Genomic DNA, 24832 nt, shown 5'->3' with positions numbered 1-24832 from the left:
CAAAAAGCTGAGTGGATTTCCTGTGGACTGCAATACGGTTTATATAGAAAGCAAGTGTACGCTTACAGTCCAAGGTGTGTAAGGCTGTTTCTCCTGGATGGGAATGAGGCCTTGGAAAAAATGTGGGTAAATTTATGGATTGGTTCAAGTGGAATTCCGTAACTACCTTGGGAAGGAATTTTGGATGTGTACGGAGAACCACTCTGTCATGTAGGAACTTTGTATAAGGTTCATATGTATAAACACAAACAATAGATGCCTGATCTTTTTCCAAATGTTTATTAAGCAGAGACGTGTTCAAAAATCGCCCGACTCAGGCCGAGTTTCGCGGTTCAAAAACCGCTGCCTCAGGGGCTACAAACAAACCAAACATAAATTAACAATAATATCTAAAAACAACACTCAAATTAGCAACATCTTTAAGATCTTATAAATATTAAAAAGTCATTATCACAAAATAAAAACTTTTTAAATCCTTAATTAAGATCTCAGATATTGATAAAAAATATTGATTATTTAAAATTAAATTAATAAATTCTTAAAATGATGACAAAAATCCAACAGTATATCAAACATACCCACAAGAATACTTTATCCATTCCTGCTTAAGAATTAAATATTTAACAATATATATACTTCTCAGCAGGTTTAAAGATAAATTTACCTTCAACACTCCACAGTTATGAAAAAATCTCAGTAGTGTATTTTTCATCCGATGTACAGTCAATTACTGTCAGCAATGCTTAAGATAACCAGAGAAAATGTGTGACAAACTTAAAAACTGAAATCTCATCATAGTACATATTAGTCATTCTGAATCATTTCCTGATGGTAAAATGGCAGAGAAACAAATAAAAACAATGCTACATAAAAAATATATAATAAAAACCTTCTATTTGGACATTTTACTTTACCATAAATCAAACTGTATAAACTGTACTCATTTTTTATTTGTTATTTATTTATTTATTTAGAACTTTTCTATACAGACTTTCCAGTAACAGAATTACTGATCAATTCGGTTTACAATTTGAACAATAACAACAGTGACAAGTAAATGTCTTACAAGGAACAGGAAGAAAATAACTTGGAAATAAATATGTGGGTTGATTACATAAAAAGTACTATATACAAATAGTACTATATACAAATATATACAAAGCCTAAAGGTGGGTAGAGGCACTAAACAATGGCGTTGGACTGTCAAGAGGGTGGGTATTGGGATTTGGACTGCCAAGGAGTTGAAGTTGGTTAGACAAATTCTTTTGGTATTCCTTGTGGTATTTTGGGGGTATTCTTTGGGGTTTCAAAGAAGTTCCAGAGCTGAACTTGGATAGTTCTTGTGTAATTCTCTTGTTGGTTGTTTAAAATAAATTGAAGTTCTTATATAGCTTTCTTGTAGGTTGAATGAAAATAACCTTGAGGGGTCCTTGGCCGATATTATTCCGCAGGCTGATGTTATGGAAAAGCTTGATGGAAGAGCCACGTCTTAAGTTTTTTTTTTTAAAATAATGGGGCATTGTACTGATTTGAGTTCTGGTGGGAGACTATTCCAGAGTTTGGGACCAGCTGTGGAGAATGCTCTTTTGCTTAACGTTGATTTCATTGGTGGAGTCTGGAGGTTGTTTCTGTAGGCTTTTCTCACTGGTCTTGTAGATGTGTGGCGTCTTCATCTTTGACCCCATCTCTGGGGTCAAAGATGAAGTGGTGAATATTTTGTGAGTAAAAATTTGTTAAACATAATAATAAACCATTTCAAATCATTATAAATATTAAAACTACTAAAAAATTAAAAAATGTGTATATTAGAAAAAACATGCCAATGAGGGTGTTAAAAACAAACATATCAGTTCTACTCTCTGCTGTCATAGTGAACACTTGCCAATTGTAATCCTTAATTTCTTACGCTTGAGTCACTAAAAAAAAACAAAAAAAACCCACTAAAATACACTAAAATAACCAAAGACAACTTGCTTTTTCCATGCTACAAGTTAATGTCATGAAAAGATGCTTTTCATACACTCAAATAGCTAAAAAAAAATCTAATTTGAAGAACACTGAGAGGTATTTTAAAAGAGGTTTTACCTTCTGCAAACAGCACTTCACTCCCGGTCTCTGCTGCTACTGAGCTCAGCCTTGATTGTCCACCATTTTAAATCCCTAATTTTGGCACCAAAAAATCAGGACCAGGGACTGATAAAATTATTTTATTCAAGTTAATAAAATGGCTCAAAATCAGTCTGCAAGGTGGAAAATTTATATTAAACATAAATCTTTATGTTATTTAAACAAAGCGATCTAAATTCAATTTAGTGGGCATTCCCTCAAATGTCAATCAATTAAGTGGGTGTGTTCTATGTAAAACGTCATCTGAATGCACTACACCCGATCCAGAGATTAAACTAGTAATTGGGACAGTGGCATGTTAAAACCAACTAAGAAAAAAACAAACGATAAAAATGTTTATAATGAGGAAATGGTTAAAATTCAATACTTAATAACACCTAAAAATTATATTAAATAAAAAATAATAAAATAATCAGTTAAATGAATACAGTAAAAAATGTCTAAAACCATAAATCATATAGCATATTTTACCAATTTCAATGCCATTTAGTCATAGTTTATGATGATGCTGGATGCTGCAGAAATAAAATTAAAAAAATTTTCAGTACACTATTACAGATCAAAGGAATACAGATAGATCTGTTTCCATGTTTAAACCATTTGGTGTCAATGTATTAAATTCATAAATGTATTTCTGCTCTATCTGTAATAACATTTTATCCAAGTTTCCTCCTCTCCAGTTCAAAATTGGCTGCTGAACAACACAGAATCTATAGTGTTCAAATGTGTGACCAAATTCCAAGGAGTGGTCAACTAGTGGTTTTGACCTAACACTTCTCTTGATACTACTTTTATGTTCAAGTATACGTTTATTAAATTCCCTTAGTTGAACTGCGAAACTCGGCCTGAGTCGGGCGATTTTTGAACACGTCTCTGCTTAATAAACATTTGGAAAAAGATCAGGCATCTATTGTTTGTGTTTATCCTTACGGCTATCATAGATCGCCTACCTCTTTGTTTTCTTGGACCGTCTAAGGTTCGTATGTGACAAGTGCTTGTAACTCACTAACTCTTCTAGCTGAAGTAATGGCTACGAGGAAGATAGTCTTCCATGTGAGAAATTTAAGATTACAAGAGTCGATGGGTTCGAAAGGAGAGCGCATGAGTCTTGTTAATACCAAATTCAGGTGCCAGCTTGGAACAGGTTTTCGAATTGGTGGTTTAAGGTGAGTTAAACCTCTCATAAATCTGCTTACGAGAGGTTGTGTCAAAATAGGTGCATCTCCCATCTTGTTATGGTAAGCAGGGATTGCACTTAAATGTACTCTTACAGATGAAGTCTGGAGACCAGATTCCGAAAGATGGTATAAGTATTCCAGTAGAGAAGTTGTGGGGCAAGTGAAAGGATTTATATCCTTTGCTGAGCACCACAAAGTGAATCTTTTCCATTTAGAAGAATAGTTCTTTCGTGTGGAAGGTTTACGTGAAGCTATAAGCACTTGAGATATATGAGATGAAAGATTGAGTGGTTGTAAGATCAAGTTTTCAACATCCATGCTGTCAGGGATAGGACTGAAGGTTGGGATGTCGTAACCGGCCCTGATCCTGAGTTATGAGAGTGGGAGCTACTCCCAGGCGAATTGGGTCCCTGATTGAGAGATCTAATAGTGTGGGGAACCATACTTGTCGGTGCTGCGATGTCCATCGATGATGTCGTAGGTACTGGTGACGGCGAAGGCCCAGCCACCGGCATTTCCTGATTTTTAGGCCGCTTCAGAATCGATTCGTCCTGGGACACCGATGCGGACGATGATGGACGTCGATGGCGATGTTTAGTTTTTGGATGCTCTGCCGACTTTGTGGAGAGCACAGACGATGGAGAGGACGGACGATCCCCGGATCCATCCGGATGCGGTTTTTTGAGTAAAACTCTTTTTGTTGCTCCAGCCGGAGACGACCTCGGTGGTTTCGAGGGAGAAGGATTAGCTGAAGAGAAAATAGGTGTTCCATTTTCTCTTGCCTGGCTTTTCGGCCTTTTACGGTCATCTCTGCACATTTGGAGCGTGTACTGACATCATGTTTTTCCCCCGAGGCACAGTACACACTCCAAATGCGGATCGGTTATAGACATATTTCGGTTGCAGACGGGGCATTTTTTGAAGCCCGTCACCATTTTTGAATCGACGGCCAATGAACGAGTGTGTGTGTGTGAGAAAATTTTCTTCCGAAAATTTGGAAAAATACAGTACTCACCAGCCGGCGAGGTAGAGTTTCCTATGACAGAGAATATTATGAAAATAGTTGACTTTTTCAGTCAAAGAAATTCCCAAACGCTAGGGCTATAGGTCCGCGGTGCGAACGGCAGCGTGGAAAAGTGAAGACTGAAGAGAGACACCTCTGGCAGAGAATATCATAGCATGCTGGGCATGCTCAGTGGCCTCACAGGGCCAGTCAAAAGTTTCTAGAAACTTTGACAGAAAGCTTTCCCGCCTGGGCTCCGTTCGGTGATGTCACCCATATGTGAGGACTAGCATCCTGCTTGTCCTGGGATAAAGACAACACACATAACCAATGCACATTAACAAGAAATCTACAATGATAACCAACATACATTAAATGATAATATACATGACAAAGTGAAGAGTAATGTGTACTTACAAATAAGAAACCACAAAAGTCTGAAACAGACCAAACAAATTACCTAGAACATTTGAAAGTGGCATTTGACATACAATGTTGCAAATATGAATTGGAATAGCCTTATTCTATACTTTGTAACAAAGATATTTTTAATTCATATTTACAACAACAGGATGGAGTTGGTCCAGAGGATGGCTATTAAAATTGTCAGTGGTCTTCATTCTAAAGCATATGGAGAAAGACTTAAAGATCTAAACATGTATATCCTAGAGGAAAGGCGAGATAGGGGAGATGATATTTATGATAGATGTGAGACTGCACCTTGAATACTGTGTACAATTCTGTTGCCGCATCTCAAAAAAGATATAATTGCGCTGGAGAAGGTACAGAGAAGGGCAACCAAAATGATAAAGGGGATGGAACAGCTCCCCTATGAGGAAAGGCTGAAGAGGTTAAGGCTGTTCAGCTTGGAGAAGAAACGGCTGAGGGGGGATATAACAGAGGTCTTTAAGATCATGAGAGGTCTTGAACGAGTATATGTGAATCGGTTATTTACACTTTCGGATAATATAAGGACTAGGGGGCATTCCATGAAGTTAGCAAGTAGCACATTTAAGACTAATTGGAGAAAATTATTTTTCACTCAATGCACAATTAAGCTCTGGAATTTGTTGCCAGAGGATGTGGTTAGTGCAGTTAGTGTAGCTGAGTTCAAAAAAGGTTTGGATAAGTTCTTGGAGGAGACGTCCATTAACTGCTATTAAATCAAGTTTACTTAGGGAATAGCCACTGCTATTAATTGCATCAGTAGCATGGGATCTTCTTGGTGTTTGGGTAATAGCTAGGTTCTTGTGGCCTGGTTTGGCCTCTGTTGGAAACAGGATGCTGGGCTTGATGGACCCTTGGTCTGACCCAGCATGGCAATTTCTTATGTTCTTAAAAGTTTCCATGCACAGGAACTGAGCCTTTTTCAATGGAAAAGATGTTCTAGGTCATGAGTTAAGGCTGAAAGGGAGTAGGCTCATAAGTAATCTTAGAACATAAGAACAAGGTACCTTCCCTGACAGACTCAAATCTGCAATCATCAAACCCATCCCCAAAAAACCCAACTTTGATACTGCTGACCCCTCCAATTTCAGACCCATCTCCAACCTCCCCTTCATTGCTAAGATCCTAGAAAAAATAGTCAAACAACTCTCCGAACATCTGAAAAACCATAACATTCTATACCTGGCACAACATGGCTTCAGAAAATTCCTTAGCACAGACACACTTCTTCTATCCCTCACTGACTCCATCCTCAGAGGCCTGGACAAAGGCACATCCTTCCTACTGATCCTCCTGGACATTTCCGCAGCGTTTGACACCATCAACCACAACACCCTGCTAACCAGACTAAAGGAAATCGGCCTATGTAACACCACACTCAAATGGTTTGACTCATATCTCTCCGACAGATCCTACTCAGTAAGAATAGACTCCTCACAATCCAAAGAAATTCCCCTCCCACATGGCGTATCCCAAGGATCCTCCCTCTCCTCCACTCTGTTTAACATCTACATGCTCCCCCTCTGCAAGCTACTTTCCAACAGAGGTCTTACCTACTACATATACGCAGATGACATACAGATTCTGCTCCCCCTTAAAACATCCCTCGAAAACACCCTGAAAGCCTGGGACACCCATCTAGCGGACATTACCCAACTCCTCGCACAACTATCACTCTCGCTCAACCATAAAAAAACTGAAATCCTACATATAACAAACCACGCCACCCTCACTCTCAAACCCCTCAGCTCAACAACTTCCACGAACCATTAGTTATCCCCGGCACCCAGAAACCTCGGCATCACCATGGACGCAAAAATCAACCTCAAAAATCATGTCAACACCATCATAAAAGATGGTTTCTTCAAACTCCAGATACTCAAAAGACTCAAACCGCTCCTCATCCCACATGACTACAGAACCGTTCTCCAAACCTTAATATTCTCAAAGCTCGACTATTGCAACTCCCTCCTACTCGGCCTCCCTGCCGCCACAATCAGACCACTCCAACTACTGAAAAATGCAGCAGCCAGATCTCTTACAAACAAAAGGAAATCAGACCATATCACCCCCATCCTCAAGGATCTCCACTGGCTACCCATCACCTACCGGATTCAACACAAAACCTTATCTATCATCCATAAAACACTCCATGAAGACAAATTGGACTGGCTAAGCACTCCTCTACGCTTCCACATAACACAACGAAACCTCCGCTCCTCCAACACCAGTCTTCTTCCCATCCCCACCCCAAAAGAAGCTCATCTAACCACAACAAGGGAACGTGCATTGTCCATAGCTGGGCCTTCACTCTGGAACAGCCTTCCAGCACAACTGAGAACTGAACCCTCCAATCAGCTCTTCAAGAAACACCTAAGAACCTGGCTCTTTCGACAAGCCTTCGCCCCAATAACGCAATACCCTTTCCCACCCTCCCCGCCCTCAGCCCTATTCCCCTCCAAGCTTCCAGTTAAACCCCTACGCCACTCGTTGCTCGTTTGCTAGTTAACCATGTTACAGATCAGTTATGTTTATTACGTTCTCTGTAAAAAAATAAGAACCCCCCTCTTATTTCAGTTCTGTTCTTCTGTAACCCGAGTGACATCACTGATATAATGTCGGTATATAAAAAAAAAAAAGTATAAATAAATAAATAAGAACCTGGCAAGTACCCAAAAACTAAGTCTATTCCATGTTACCGTTGCTAGTAATAGCAGTGGCTATTTTCTAAGTCAACTCAGCTAATAGCAGGTAATGGACTTCTCCTCCAAGAACTTATCCAATCCTTTTTTAAACACAGCTACACTAAATGCACTAACCATATCCTCTGGCAACAAATTCCAGAGTTTAATTGTGCATTAAGTGAAAAAGAACTTTCTAACTTCATGGAGTGCCCCCTAGTCTTTCTATTATCCGAAAGAGTAAATAACAGCCTCCCAGTGGAAGTGGTGGAAACAAAAACAGCATCTGAATTCAAGAAAGCATAGGGTAAAAATACAGGACTTCTCTAAGGAAGTGATGAGAATTATAATGCTAAATTAAATGGACAGATGGGCAGACTAGATGGGCCATAAGGTCTTTTTCTGCCGTCATGTTTCTATATATTAATACGCACATTAATAGTGGATATCCTGAAAACCTGGTGAGGTAGGTCCAGAGATTGAGATTGCTGTACTACAGAAATTTATTGTACATTCTATTGGATTACATTATACACTTTTAGTGTCTTTTCAAAAAGAACTGCAGACCCATACAATTGATTTTTTTATTTTTTATTTTGGATCCTCTCTTATCTAAAGATTTTAATCTAGATTAATCTATTAACTGTAAACTAGGGAGGTCAATATTCAAAAGCCAATTAGATATCCATCAACTCACAAGTTATCCAGCTAAATTATACCCAAATGTTTTATCATTCAGCTATAATTTAGCTGGATAAAAAAAAAAATTAAAAAAAAGCATTTTGGGGCATTTCTGGGAGGGGTTTTAGTTATCCGGCTAACTTAGCTGGATGTAAATGAAATTTGGCTAAGTTAGCTGGATAACTTGCTATTATGTGAATATCTTTAAAAGATACCTGGATAAGTAGCACTTTGAAATTAAAAAAACAACAAAAAAAAAATCCCAACGTAAAGGGCCCCCTCCTTCCCTGCCAAACTCCTGGATCCCCTCTTACAAAACTGCTGCTAGGTACAAGGTAGAGTAGATACTCATTCCTGGCATGGCTGGATTTAAGATTTTGTTGCCCACAAGCAGAATGCCATGGCAGTGCCTCTTCTGAAATTGTGCTAACACAGGGCCCTAAAGCAAACAGAGGCAGGCTCTTCTTTGGTCTACAAATTTGGCAGCCTAGACAATTGCTTATGTTGCTTATGCTTAAATTTGGGCCTGAGAGGAAGTGTAAGTTAGTTACCCATACTGTATGCTTCAGCAGTGCTCAGCGCTAGAATTGTACACTATAGCTAACGCTTCCAGCAGCATCAGAAGCTTCAATGGAAGTGCCTGAATGAGAATCTACTCTTCCTCGCTTCTGGCAGCATTTTGTATGTCAGGGGGGCTCACTGGGCCACAACTATAATGCTGATCAAGTGGGTGAGGGGAGGATCTGAGGTGGGAAACTTTTTTTTTCTTTTAAGAGAATAGGAGAATGGGGTAAAGAGGGGTCCTGATTTGCAGACCCCCAAACCAATTTTACCATTTAGGAGGGAATGTAGGATGGGGATGCATGGCCCCACAGGCCTTCAATGAATTTTGGTGGGGGAAAGAGGGGATCATGCCATGGGGCCCTTTACTACTACTACTACTACTATTTTTTTTTTTAATTTCAAAGCGCTACTTACCTGGATAACATTTATTTAAAATCTCTATTATCCATAAGAAAAATATACAACGGCACAAAACAGAGTTTAACACATCATCTACAATTAGGGCAAATAAAAGGCCCTACAATTTATACAGGATTATACTCCATACCCTTACTATCCTCTATCCTCTCTGCTCTCAATAATACATAATATAACATCACAAACAAGTATCCTAAAACAGTAAAATACCCATATAATTATTAAAAATATATGGATAAGTAGCAAGTTTGCCAGCCACACAAAGCCAGATAACTTAAAAAATCTAAACGGCTATATTCAAACATAGCCTGTTAGGTAAGTTATTCCTCTGTATGTAGCTGGATAAATTTAGGCTAGTATATTCAGCAGGACGTTTATCTCGCTGAATATATGGAACACGTTTTCTGGCTAATTTTAGCTGGATAACTCGTCCACTACTCAGCTTACTGAATATGACCCCGTATATGTCTGTCTATTATTGAGAGTATTTCCCTAAGAAAATTGAAGAAACCGGTTCTAAATGTTTTTGGAGAACAGAATAGTAGGTTAACAGGGTGGCTGAAGAATGCATCATGTACAGTATAGCAATAAAATACTCATGTTAAATCAGAAATGAATGCACTGCAGTGGGTATATAGAGAGTGAAAGAACAAGCACTGGCTGGAAATGGTAAAAATTTAACTTACGTCACTGGCACACCACTCCTGGAACATCACAAGGATGTTTTTCAGCTGCATCTGGATTGCGATAGCTGCTTCCCAATCAGGATCCACTTCAATGTGCTGGCCAATCTGCCTCTTTATCTCCTCCATGCCCTGCAAAGGTAATCTCCATAAAATGTAATCTCAGTTCAATAAAATGCCTGGAGGGGGTGGTGGATTTAGTTCTGCAAGATTAGTGATAGAAAATGAAGGGAATGGATAGTCAAGATGCATTGATAACAGGGCTATAAAGCCCTTCACCTCAGTATAATCAGTTGGCTCCCAGATCACCAAAGTAGTAAAAGAAAGGCAACTGGTAGTCATCAGTAGGCTATTATTTCGTCTTAATATTTACAGGGAACTTTTTTCCTGTCTGGAAACTATCCTGTGGCATCTCCCAGGGCTCCATCTTCTCCCCTACGTTTTTTAATTTGTATATATGTCCCTTGTGTGATCTGATAAGAGCTGAAGGTTCCAGATATACATGGATAAAATTAAACTGTATCTGAGCTTGGCTCCCAAAGGGATGAGGCCATGTTAAGGTTTAATGACTGCCTCCAGAGGATCTCAGATTGGATGCAGGATAATAGATTAAAGTCTCAAGTGGGATCTACCATAAAAATCTTGTTTTGTTTTTCAATTGTATAAATTAGGTCAATTGCTACCTTTTCTTGAGAAGAAAGAACTAGCCACTCTAATGCATGTAACAGTAACCAGTATATTGGTCTACTACAATTTCCTGTTGGGTGGAATTGCCTCAGTCTAGTAAAGATCTGTTCAAAAAGTGCAAAACTCTGCAATCTATTTGTTGTTACATCTCTGTTTACAAGACCATATCATACCTACCTTAAAAGTCATTCAATGTTGCCCATTTCAGTGCAAACTGAATTTAAGATCTTGTCTATGATGTTTAATATGCTCTTTTGTAAGGACTGGTTATATTTGAAAAAGTGCTTGTTTTGATATGATATCAGGAGAAGTTTATAGTCTGCAAATGAAAATTTAACTTTAGACTCCTCCTTTGAAGGGAATGAGCTGGAGGGCTTTTTTAGCCATCACTTCAAAACTATGGAATTCGCTCCCAAGTTATGCTCATAAGATTCCTATTTATATTATTTTTAGAAAACAACTAAATGGGATTCTTTTTATTTTAACTACTGGAAAATAAGATGGGGGAGTCTGGGCTATAGACTGGGTATGCAGGGCTTTTTGTGGCTAGATACAGTGAAATAGTAGATAAAATAGTCTGGTTCTATAATGTCCTTTTTTTGTGTTTTGTGCTAGGAACCGCAGATTGGTATAGATTTAATAAAATTGGTTTTGACATGTTACGATTCTGGCTACAGTGCAGCCTCCTCACCACCAGAGCACTCTCCCCTGGCTGTCCCGGCCTTCCTTGTCTACCTGTTTCATATCCACAACTCACTATTTAACCCCACCTAGCCCATACCTCTGTGCTTCGGCATAGAGTTCCTTTGGACGCTCTGCTTTAGCCAGCTGTTCCTTGCCTTGCCTGCCTTCGAGCATCCTGGTTTCCTGCCTTGCTCTAGGGCCTACAGGCCTCCTGGTTCTTTGCCAATCTTGATCTGTGGTCCACAGGCATTCTAGTTATTTATTTAAGTGTATTTATAGCCCACGCCCTCCAAAGGTCTGGGCGGGTTACAAAAACTACATACATAATAAACTTAAAAACAGTAACTAAAAATTACATTTATGACATAACTAATATATATCTTAAAGTAAAATAAAATGGTAGTAAATTTAAAAAAGTTTAAAAGTCAATAAGAAAAAAAAAACAACACAGGATTAAAATAATTTAAGATGTACACAGGTCAGGGAAGGCTAGTTGGAAAAAGTAATGCTTGAGGGCTTTCTTGAAGGCTTTTTTGTCAGTTAGTTATATATCTGGAAGGATAGTGTTCCACAAAATAGGACCTGCTATAGAAAACGCTCATTCCCTGGTTGAAACCAGTCTAGTAGCTTTAGGGAAAGGAATTTGAAGAAGTTTGTTTTTTGACCTAAGGTTTTTGCATGGTGTGTATATATGTAGAGATGCTGATAACCAAGTAGTGTTATTACTATAAATGAGGTTATGAATGATTGTCAAGGCTTTGATTTGTACACGCCATTTGATTGGGCGCCAATGTAATTTATGAAGAAGTGGAGATATATGGTCATAGATGCTGCTATTGGAGAGAAGTTGGGCAGTTGAATTTTGTATGAGTTGAAGGGGGCAAATCATAGATTGAGGGAGATCTAGAAACATGGAGTTACAATAATCTAAACTGGTGAGGATTAGTGACTGAAATGTAGAACGGAAATGAAGAGGGTCCAGTATGGACTTGATGTGTTTTAGTAGTCTAATTTTTTAAAATGAGGCTTTTTGAAGTGCTTTGATGTGCGTGGTTAGATTTAGTTTAGGGTCTAATACGATGCCTAAAATATGGACTTCTTTTGCAATATTAAAAGGTGCAGTTTAATAGAGGAGGGGGTATTCTCAAAGGGGGATTTACCTAGTATGAGTATGTCAGTTTTGGATAAGTTTAGGCTTAATTTATTGTGCACTAGCCATCTCTATGTTTGATACACATAGTTCTAGAAATCTAAAAGTATCGGTCCAAGTTTGTTTGGTAGGAAAGTAGAACTGGATGTCGTCTGCATATATTCTGTATATCACACCATGTACAGAGCAGCTGACAAATAGGAGTCAGATATAGCAAGTGTTGCTTACCTGTAACAGGTGTTCTCACAGGACAGCAGGATGTTAGTCCTCACATATGGGTGACATCATCAGGATGGAGCCCAATCACGGAAAACTTCTATCAAAATTTCCAGAACTTTGACTAGCCCCTACTGGGCATGCCCAGCATGGCACTAACCCTGCAGCCAGCAGGGGTTCCCCTACAGTCTTATTTGATAGCTACAGGCAGTGCCAAAAAAATAAAACAAAACGTTACGAACCCAACACCGCGGGGTGGTAGGCGGGTTTCGTGAGGACTAACATTCTGCTATCCTGTGAGAACACCTGCTACAGGTAAGCAACACTTGCTTTCTCACAGGACAAGTAGGATGGTACTCCTCACATATGGGTGAGTACCGAGCTGAGGATGTCCGAACACGCACCAAATGTACCCAACGGCGTGCAACAGGCACAACAACTGGGGTGGAATTTGGTAGAGGGCATCCTGAACCCCACCGAGCAGGCAGAAGGGTGTTGGTACGTCACGTTGGAAATAGGTTACGCAGGACAGACTGGCCGAAGATGGAATCTTGTCTTCCGACTTTGTCCAAGCAATAGTGGGCTACGAAGGTATGGAGAGAGCTCCAGGTGGCAGCCCTGCAAATGTCAGGAAGTGGCACCGATCTTAGGTGTGCTACTGAAGTCGCCATGGCCCTCACAGAGTGTGCTTTAACACGGTCTTGAAAAGGAATGCCTGCTTGCTGGTAGCAAAAGAATATGCAGTCCACCAACCAGGAGGAGAGAGTCTGCTTACCCACAGGTTGCCCTAATTGTTGGGATGAAAAGAGAAGAATAATTGAGTACTCTTCCTGTGGGCAACTGTAAGGTCTAGATAGAAAGCTAGAGCCCGTTTACAGTCAAGGGTATGCAGAGTCTGTTCCCCTGGATTGGAATGGGGCCTGGGAAAAAAGGTAGGTAGTATGATGGATTGATTAATGTGAAACTCCGAAACTACCTTGGGTAAAAACTTAGGGTGAGTGTGGAGTACCGCCCGGTCCCGCAGGAGTTTAGTGTAAGGCAGATAGGTAACTAGGGCCTGTAATCCACTAACCCTGCGAGCTGAAGTGATAGCTAAAAGGAAAATCACTTTCCATGTGAGATATTTTAGGTCACAGGAGTGAAGAGGCTCGAATGGAGTTTTCATGAGCCGACCGAGAACCAGGTTAAGGTCCCAAGAAGGGGCTGGAGGACATAAAGGTGGTTTGATATGGAGCAAGCCCTTTAAAAATCGTGTTACGAGGGGTTGTACTGATATAGGGACATCTCCGACACCTTTATGGAAGGCGGCTACTGCACTGACATGCATTCTGATGGAAGAGGTTTTTAGACCTGACTGACAAATGCCAGAGATAGTCCAAAAACCATGAGATTGGACAGGAAAAGGGATCAAGGGACTGCGAAGAGCACCATGATGTGTACCTTTTCCATTTATAAGAATAAGATTTTCTTGTGGAAGGCTTCCGTGAAGCAATCAGGACACGAGAAACCAAATCTGAAAGGTTAAGTGGTTGAAGGATTAACCTTTCAACATCCATGCCGACAGGGACAAGGCCTGAAGATTGGGATGGCGTAGACATCCATCGTTTTGAGTGATCAGATGCGGGTCCGTTCCCAAGGGAATGTGCCTGCGGATGGAGAGATCCTGAAGTATGGGGAACCACACTTGGCGTGGCCAGTGAGGTGCTATCAGGATCATGGCTCCCTTGTCCTGATGTAGCTTCACGAGAGTCTTCGACAGAAGAGGAAGTGGAGGGAATGCATAGAGCAGACCGGTTGCCCACGAGAGGGAGAATGCATCTCTTTTCTATCATCTCTAACCTACATCGGAATTCCTGTCTGGCCTTTATAAGGTTAACATTTATCTCAATCACAGCCTTTAATTGTTCCTCATATGACTCCAATTTCCCAACATGAAGAATTACTGAATTATCCAGGCTGGTAACCTGATCTTTGCAGTCCCTGAGAGAGGACTCCATGCCCTCTAATATCTTACAAACAGCAAACTCCAAATATGTGAAGGCAATCCAAAAGGACTTCAGTGTAATAGCTTCAGGTGTCCCCAGCAAACTGTCTCTAGCCCCAGGAAAGGCATGCTCAGTGTGCCAATCAAAGTTTCTAGAAACTTTTACATAAGTTTTCCATGCTGGGCTCCATCGGATGATGTCACCCACATATGAGGACTAGCATCCTGCTTGTTCTAGGAGAAACAAACATACTTCACATGGTATAATTTAATGTGTAACCTTTTACTACACAAACAAGTAGAAATATTGTGACTACATACTTGAAACCGATATGAATATATTATTTGATGTTCAGTGGCCAGCACTATCTTTCAAAGCACCTTACCACATACCATAAGCACTGGCATGGCATAAGACACTCAGGCCCTGGTTCCAGCAAATCTCAAGTGGCACCATACCGGAAGCTCTCTTGCAGTCACTGTATGGCTCTCTGCAACTTTTGAGCCTTGTGGGTGCATGTAATCTTGCTACTGCAAGAACAGCATGAGAATGCAGGCATCTGCATGACTCAAATTCACAATGAGTCATGTGGTTCCTGCAGGAGCACAAGAATGGAGGGAGGCAGGATGACTGACTGGCTGCAGGATGAGTCAAAGGCTTGAGGCTGGGAATGCCCAGGACTGGAGGTTGGAGGAGTCCAAGTCTGGGAGTCAAAGGGTGAGAGTGCTGGTGGTCTGAGGCTGCCTGGGGGCTCAGAAACTGGAGGTCCAAGGCTGAGGGTTACTGGTCCAAAGATGGAGTCTGCCTGAGGCCTGGAGAGTCAGAGGCTGGAGGTCCAAGGCTAAGGGATTGCAGTCCAAGGAAATAGGCTGAGGACAGCTGGCTGGTTATGAGAGGGGGTGTCAAAATTTATTGTGAAGGGGATCGAGGCCGGGGCAGAGCTTGCATGATTTTTGCCCCTCCCCACACACACAACCAAAAAGGTGGTCCGCTACCCCAGCCACATACTTGAATTTAGAATCCCTTCCAGTGTGCAGAGAACAAGGCCTAAAACATGGTAACTAAGCTATTCCTCACAGGACTCATATTTTGATGGAGCTAAATGTTCCCCTTTAAAGGTGCATGATCTTGTGTCCACATAACAAAAACCATCTATCAATAGCTACATCCACTCTATTCTCATGCTATCAACTGACTTCCCCCAGCATTGCTCCAGCACTAATGGGTGAACCTATGGAATTTTCAAAAGTATTTAAATAGATTTCAAAAGGGTTTAATTCTAGGTTTTTCTACAAGCTCTTGACATGTCCTAAAAATCAACAAAAAGTTATCACTATGCTAGCCTATTACATTTACTACTAAAAATGAACTCTAGAGCAAAATATAATTGATATCCAAAAACAAGAATGTCACTCGAATGCTGTAAATATCTTCCAACACAAAAAGTGTACTAAACAAATTAAGAATTTGATATAGAATGACCATCATAGGGAGGACGTGACGTCACCGTCGAGTATGGCCACCTGGTTCCGAGCTCCCAACTTGGCTTGCATCGATCCCCCCTGCATCCAGGCTCCAAACAGCTCCAATTGCTGAATTTTTTTACCTTGATGGCCATCCCCTCAGCGCGATGTCTGCGCCGAAGAAAAAAAAATCAGAATTGCAAAAGTTATCTTTCACCAGCGCCGTGGCACAAATGGCGCTTGATGGGGCGGAACAGGCCTCAGCAGACCCCGAGACTAAGGAGGTGAGAGGGAACGGAGGGAATGGCGCAGGCGATACAGCACCGAGCCGGGCAGAATTCCAGCACTGGTTTGGGGAGATTAGATTTGAGGGCAGAAATCGTAGGAAATCTGGCTGCGCTAGGGAGCAGGGTGGAGGAGATGGAGGCACGGCTGGAGGACCAGGCCTCAGAATTATCCAACTGTAAGTTAGCCCAGGACAAGCTTCTCCAAGGCAACACTGATCTGTTAACCAGGATGGACGATCTAGAGAACAGATCCCGCAGGGCAAACCTAAGATTTAGGGGGATTCCTGAGACAGTGGACTTTTTGGACTGTAAACAGGTAGTAAACGACATCTGTGGGCATATTTTGGGCTCGCTGGCTGATGATTCTGAAGCTCCAGTAGTAGTAAAGCTGGAAAGAGCCCATAGGGCCTTAGGGGCACCACATCTTAGCATGCCCAGAGACATTGCAATGTGTTTCCACAGCTACGCAGAGAAGTAGGAAATTGCCTTGAAGACTCGCAGAGAGGGCCCAGTAATGTGGAAAGGCAATGAAATAGAGGAATTCCAAGATTTAGCCCCATCTACTATATGCAAAAGGAGAGAACTTAGAGATGTTGTAACTACACTCCGTAGCCATACAGATGGCTGTTCCTCTTCGGCTTAAGTTTTACCATAGCAGGTGTTACATCACGGATCCCTTCTCCGGAAGAAGCGAAAGATATTCTGCAAGCCGCAGGCATGAATATTAATATTTCGACTAATGCTCCCGGAGGCGAGAGGCAGGGTCGGCCATGCAGCGAGACACCCAGATGGCAATGCGTAGAAAAGGGGGGCAAGAGGCTTCGCCAACACTCTAGTGGATCTTTGCAACTCTGCGATCGCCCTGGATGAACTGTTAGCAGATGCTTCTATCCAGAATTTCCACATGGGATCTGTTCCAAGATCCTTTCACACCAGCGGACTTAAACTGTTTTCATATAACTGCTATCTTTTGTTTTGGCAGCCTAACTTTATTTTATTTCCTCTGTCATGTTGACATGTTTACCAAAAGGGGGGGCAGAGGCAGGACGGGATCGAGGCTGGGGGGGTTGTCTAATGAGACGATGCACACACTCCTCCAAAATGAGGCCCTCTGGGGCTGTATGTGGGCTTCAATCAGGTCAATCTGAGGGGGATGGGGAGGGGAGGTGAGATACTATTCTGGCTGCCAAGAGATACATTACCGCACACAGGGGTTATGGAAATAAGAGGATGCCTCACACTAACACTCAAGGGCCTAGAAGGGGTACGACTTTATCTCAGATCTACAAGGGAACAATGGCAAGGTTACGAATAATGTCAATTAATACAAAGGGGCTTAACTCATCCTATAAGAGGAAATTATTCTTCCAAGAGGCAAAAAAGGGGCGCGCAAATGTTATTTTCTGTCTGGAGACACATCTGCTTAAGCGTACAGAATGTTTGCTCTGGAACAAATTTTTTTCCCAGCAATAATTAGCTTCAGCCTCCATCAAATGGAAATATTGTGGCGTGGGTATCCTATTCGCACGCATGTTGGTGATCGATGTCAAAGATAGCAGGTATGACCCTGATGGGAGATACATTGTAATAGAAATTCTGGTGGGCACAAACTTGTTCACTCTTAACATATATGGCCCCAACACAGATCAAGGCAAGTTCCTGAACATCATTTCCACACTGTTAGAGTCATTGGCCGAAGGGCATGTGGATAGTGGGAAGCGATTTTAATCTGACTAGGTATCCTTTTTTGGACAACTCGGGGGATGGGGGCACAGGTCTCCGGGCACAGAGGCAGGCTCTTAAACTCTTGATCTCCGAGAGGGGATTAGAAGATATCTGGCGGCTACGAAACCCCACTCAGCGCGACTATACTTATTACTCTCATGCCCACTGCACCTACTCTCGCATAGATATGTATCTTGTGGACAAAGAGTTAGTGAACCTAACAGTAGACTCAAATATTGGGCTTATCATATGGTCCGACCACTCCCCAATTTGGCTGGAAATTACATTACCCAATAAAATGGCTGACAATTTTCACTGGATGTTAAATGATAGTCTCTTAAATGACAAGTCTTTTGTCGACGCATTATCAGATGACATTGGAGAATACCTGACATTTAATAACCTGGATGGACTCTCTCCCAGTATTGTTTGGGACTGTTTAAAAGCAGTAGTCAGAGGTAAATTGATTTCTCGGGCCAGTTTTCTTAAAAAGGAGAGAAATGCTGGGCTCATCTTCTCCACCGCATAGCCCGATTATCGCTAAGCCACAAATGCTCTTTAGACCCTGGCACACTAGAGGAACTCTTATCCGCTAAAAAGGAGCTTCAAGCTCTGGATCTTGATAAGACGGCCTTTCAGATGGATCTGGTTAAGCAGCAACACTTTGAATTTAGCAACAAGGCCGGGCATCTCTTGGCTAGATGCTTAAAAGAATGGGTAGCGCAATATCATATTACTAAGATAAAAGATGCCTCAGGGGATCTTCTGTTTACCACTGAAGAAATCAGCATATGCTTTTACAGGTTTCTATACTGATTTATATGCTTCAGACACGGCGATGGAGGCCGCTACTATAGATGACTATCTGGCAGGTGTTTAACTCCCTTCCCCTACCTGACGAAGCCCAAAACTTTCTCAATGCAGAAATCACTCATGCTGAATTATACAAGGCAATTCAAGAGCTGAAGGTGGGCAAATCCCCAGGGCTTGATGGGTATACTGCCAAATTTTACAAGGTGTTTCAAGCCGCGGTGATACTGCCCCTGCTCACTATGTTTATTGCTTTGATAGGGGAGGGCTCGCTATCCCCAGAATCGAATCTAGCTGGCATAACAATAGTGGCCAAGAGCGGCCGGAACCCCATCCTATGTGGATCATATCGTCCCATATCCTTAATATCGACCTTAAAATTTTGGCCAAGATCCTGGCTACTAGGCTCGCTATGGTGGCTCCATCCCTAATACACGAAGATCAGTCTGGCTTTGTCCCAGGCAGGTTGGCCTCGGATAATATGAAGAGAGTTTTGGAGGTAATGTGGAAAAGCAAAGCAGGCAGGTACCCCCCTATGGTACTTCTGGCTGTCGACGCAGAGAAAGCATTTGACAGAGTATACTGGTCTTACCTGTTTAAAGTTTTAGATAAAATTAGGGCCCAGATTGAACTTATTAATGGATACAGCGATTGTATGATAACCCAAGGGGCAGCCTAAAGGTCAATGGAGAATATGTGACCCTTTCCCGGTAAAGAGGGGTACCAGACAAGGCTGTCTTGTCAACACTTCTTTTTGCACTCTCTCTTGAGCCTTATGTGGCCAAGGTTAGGGCGAACCCAGAAGTTTGGGGATTGAGGAAAGGCTCCACCAATTATAAAATATCAATATTTGCGGATGACCTTCTATGCACAGTTACAGAACCAGAGCAATCTTTACTGGCTGGGATGAGAGAATATGGGGTAGTTTCCGGTTTTAAGGTCAATGAGGACAAATCGGAGCTCCTAAATGTATTGATGGTACTGGATCGCTTTGGTGATATCACACGGACTCTCCCATTCCATGTAGTGAAAGAGTGGGTGAAGTATTTGAGTGTTAAAATAGGTTCAGAGTGTCAGGATTTGTATCGCCTGAATTATATCCCACTGTTTCGTACCATCCAAAACGATTTGACTCAGTGGGATAGGGGAATGTTCTTGTGGTTTGGCCTGATAGCAATAATAAAGATGAAGATACTGCCCCGTCTTAGCTATCTTTTTCAAAACCCACCCTATATTAGTGCCCGATGCTACGCTGACACTATGGCAACGTAAGCTACTTAGATTTATATGGAAAAGGAGACCACCCAGGGTGGCACGCTCTATGCTATTCCAAGAGAAACTATTTGGCGGTCTACAGGTGCCCAATCTCTCCTGGAACTTTGGTGCTTCCCAATTGAGTGCATTTCTTCATTGTCATTCTGAGGATACACTTAAACCATGGGTGAGAGTAGCATCCCCACTTAGAGAGACACACACCCCCTTCACGTAAGGGCTTGGCAGAGAGGGCGTAGGGACAACAAAGATCTTTCCCCATTCACACAACTCTTGTTTCAAGTTTGGGACAAGTGGAAAGATAGACTAGTATACCATCTGACTTCTTTTTTATACGATAAATCTTTCCCTCCGGGTCATGAACATGGTATTTTTACCAGATGGGGGGCCAACGGTCTTTACAAATTGGACCAATTATGGGATGGTCAACACCTTTTAACCTTCTCAGACTTACGTCTTTTTCACCTGCCAGATAGAGACATCTATGCTTATAATCAAATCTTACATTTCTTTAGTACGGCCCATATAGGACCAGAACTTCGCAAGGGCAAATCCCTCTTTGAAAATTTATGCTCTCAACACAAAAGAATTACCAAACCAATAACTAGAATTCTCACTCATTAAGGGTACTTTTCAAGGCAAGGTGACCTTTCAACGTGCGTGGGAGCAAGACCTAGGGGAAGTTCTGGCTGACAAGGTCTGGGATCAAATCTTTCTTGCTATTAGCCGAAGTTCTGTATCTACCTCAATCAAAGAAAATGGATATAAGGTACTATATACTGGTGGTACCTAACCCTATGCAGAATGATAATCATTGCTGGAAGGGGTATAGGCAGGCTGGGACCTTCTTGCATATGTGGTGGGAGTGTACAAGGGTGCAACATTTGTGGGAAGCGGTTAGGGATTTTATTTCTGAACTAACGAGTCTCGCTATCCTCACAGATCCCAAAAAATACCTGTTACATGCCCCTCTTAACGTAGGCACGTCCCATACACAACGATGGATATATCAGGTTTTCTCTGCTGTCAAATGAGAATTAGCTTTATGGTAGTGAAAAGCTGAAGTTCCTTCTAAATCATTTCCGCTCTCAATTGGAAAAAGTGTTTTATATGGGAAAGTTGACAGCTATTCAGGGAGACAGATTGCATAGCTTCGAACAAGTATGGCAGTCCTATATTGACTGGAAAAATTCCAGCTCTCGTTGAGGTATAAATACGCCAGGCTGCCATGTAGAGATACTTCATAAATGACTTATAGGCCCAGGACATAGCCATACATATTTTGAGACGTTAATGTTCTCATTGCCTCTTCACTGTAACCCTGATAGTGCTCAGCTTCGTAAGCAAAATCATCATGTATATCTTAAGGTGGTCTTAGTAGTGCGACAATAGCAGGGGATGGGTAGGGTTGGGGGGGGGAGGGGAGGGGAGAAAAATCTATAACCATACAAGGTAAATATTAAACACTTATACAATTATAGAGCATTCCATAAATGGAATCCAATAATTCACCAGACAGTTTAATCTAATGTTTTATTACGTTCTCTCTTTAATCTATGACCACAGCAGTGTACAATTTGTAGAAGCGTTTCCTGATCAATGTATGCTAAGTTTACAATCTTGCTGTATGAAAGGACTACATTTGACAGTATACTATGGATGTTCTGATTGTTACATTCTAACTTGTGTTGTTAAAAAAATTTAAATTAAAAAAATAAAAATGACCATCATAATAATGTCAAAGGAATGTAGCAATTACTTTCAATGACTGATGTCCGAAATGACATTAGCGTTATAGTCATTCAAGATAGGTAATGGCCCGTACTCAATCAACATTTTTTTTAATATTTTTTAAATATACAAATAAAATATCTTGTTTACTTATTTGGAAAGGTAGCTAGATCCACTTAATACTTGTTGATGACTTAAATGCCCTTTATCTTGGGGGAGAGATCATAAAACTTTCAACTCTATAACTTGCTAGATGTGAAAATAAACATTATCTGAAGCCACAGCTTTTCGAGAGCAGTTTGCACTCTGAGTCAAGAAATCAACTGTATTCCAAGAAGTCTCTTCCAAGGTGGATATTATATTACTTCCACCTCATCTTCAATAGCATGTTCTTACAGGAATTATCTTAGGAGGTGTGCTGAACGCTAAGACAGCTCACTGCTGACTGTCAGCTATCAGGGGTGAGCTGCGGCATCAGATAATGTTTGTTTTTACATCTAGCAAGTTATAGCATTGAATGTTTTATGATCTCTCCCCCAAAGTAAAGGACATTTAAGTCACCAACAAATATTAAGTGGACTCTAGATACCTTCCCAGATAAATAAACAAGATATTTTATTTGCATATTTCAAAATTATAAAAAAAAGTTGTATGAGTAAGGGCTATTACTTATCTTGAATGACTGATGATTATAACACTAATGGTATTTCAGTCATTGAAAGTAAATGATGCAGTCTTTTGACATTATTATGATGATCATTCTAAATCAAATTCTTAATTTGTCTGTCTAATACACTTTTTGTGTTAGAAGATATTTACAGCATTCAAGAGTGAAATTCTAGTTGTTTGTGAGCCTATTACATTTGGAAGCATGAACAAGTTCAGCGAGAAGGCATTGGATTAAAACAAGAGGTAGATGTAGTTTTATGAGAGCATCTTTTTTCTCTTTACTAGACTTCCATAGGAATGAAACATACCTGCATGCAGGATAGAATCCTCAAGAAAGATCGAAACCCTTCTAAAAACCGGGACCTCAATATGTCTGTCCATGTGGTGGGCCTGGTAATTAAAATGTACCTGTCCCAGAAACATTTAAAACACATTTATCACAGAGAAGTTTATTCTGCATATTCCTGTAAGAGATGGGCTATAAACAATTACTATCATAAATTCTGCCTTAAAAACATGGAAATTTTCCTCTGCTTAGGATTTACTAGATCAAAATCTTTAGTCATGATGAGAACCCTTAAAAATCAAAGGGAAAAATGGCTAAGTACTCAGATGTGGAGAAAGGAATCATTATAAAACAACCTTATATCTAAGCCATCTCAGCTTTTACTAACAGTTATACAAAGCATGTCCAGTGCATGCTTAAAACAATCAGCTTCATAATTATATATGATTAACTGGTCTAATCATTGTGGTATTAAGGATTCTAGAATACGCTGTTCTAACACGAGTTAACCAATTATACCGGGGTGGCCAATTCTGATTTTCAAAAGCCACAAACAGATCTGGTTTTTCGGATATCCACAATGAATGAACATGCGAGAGATTTCAACACAGCAGAGGTGATGCAAGCAGATCTCTCTCATGAATATTCACTGTGGATAGTATGAAAACTAGACCTGTTTGTGTTTCTTATGGTCTAGATTTAGCCATCCCTGGACTATGTAGATAAAAGACCCCTTGGCCCATCCAACCTGCAGGTGCCCCGGCCTGTGTAATGCAGACCTTGCTAGATATCCAGTCATCAGTCATATCCCTTCCTTATCCTTACCATCATCTTCTGTATTTGTCCTCAACATGCTTGAATTCTGCCTCTGTTTTTGACTACTACCTCTGATGGTATACTATTTCAAGCATCCATTACTCTTCTAGTAAAGCAGCATGCCCTTACATTTCTTCTTAGTTCCTTTCCTTTCAATTGTCCTTCAGCTACTTTTTTCTATTGAAATAATATATCCAAAGATAAAAATAACACTAATTCAAAATAGGAAAAAAAAAACCACTTTTTTTTTTTTTGGCAGTTTCCTCCTGCTATTTCAGTTTCCTGCTCAATCAGAATCAGTCTCTACTAGTGTATGGTACCATTTGCCTTCTTTCACAACTAGCTAGGGATTTTCCCCTATTTTACATCCCAGACATTGTAATGACAGTCCTTGGCTGAGGGCCATGCACCGAGGCTCTTTCTAAAACCCTGCAATCATGGGCCCTAAATCTGACTAGTAGATGATGCTGTTGTATTGTGACTGCAATCCCCTGCCCACAGCATCCCCACCCCCGCTGACCCAGGGAACAAAAGACCTGATCTGACCCAGGCCTGCTAATTTTTTTTTTAATTATAAGGGATTGACTAAAATAAATGGTACATAATACACAGCTTAGGAGTAACCAAATCACCTAGTAGTTTTTCTGAGCTTCCAGATCATAATCTTAGACCATAATGAGAACTCTTAAAATCAATAGAAACCAGGTTCTACAGGGCTATGTAGCCAGAGCCTTTATTCACAACTATTCATAGTCTGTCCAGATTTTATAAATCCTTTTCCCATCTAGTCCTGCTCAGCCAAGGGGCAGAGAGTATGATGGCTCTCTGAAACCCAGCCTGTGAACTCTGAACTTGGCCACTAAGTGTTACTATAGTGCAATGGCCAAGAATCACCCCCCTCCATTCAGGGATTGTGAAAGCTGTCTTCACAGCATTCTCCAATTCTGATGAACTAGACTCAGGCTTGGAAACTTTATCTAGGTCTTCTATATATGCAGTACTGCCCCTTGGCTGGTCCTCTGCAATATGTGTCTACTATAGGAATAAGCAATCACCCTAAAAGAAGTATGCAACTAAATCAAACTTTGCAGGCCTGACAACACAAGATGGAAATCAAGCTATGTGATGGCCCCTGAAGTTTTATTTTGAATGCCTTTGGGAACTACATGGAGAAGAAACAGCTGCTATTGTTCTTCATATTGAGCAAACTGTCTTCACCTTACAATTCAGCTGGTAGCACCAGACACAAATGTGATAAGCTGAAACTTTG

The 24832-nt window shown here is 40.9% G+C and overlaps 1 protein-coding gene across 1 annotated transcript in view; it reads right to left on the bottom strand.

Annotated features, from left to right (window-relative positions):
• The window catches only part of UBR1 (ubiquitin protein ligase E3 component n-recognin 1), a 596438-nt gene that overhangs the window by 418054 nt on the left and 153552 nt on the right, over nucleotides 1-24832 (bottom strand). The window contains 2 exon segments of the mRNA XM_029598685.1: nucleotides 9785-9913; nucleotides 22769-22868. Of these exon segments, the coding sequence (XP_029454545.1) occupies nucleotides 9785-9913; nucleotides 22769-22868 (229 nt within the window).

This window comes from Rhinatrema bivittatum, chromosome 4 (assembly GCF_901001135.1).
Source record: "Rhinatrema bivittatum chromosome 4, aRhiBiv1.1, whole genome shotgun sequence".
Taxonomy (NCBI): domain Eukaryota; kingdom Metazoa; phylum Chordata; class Amphibia; order Gymnophiona; family Rhinatrematidae; genus Rhinatrema; species Rhinatrema bivittatum.
This window is presented reverse-complemented; position numbering and strand designations above follow the sequence as displayed.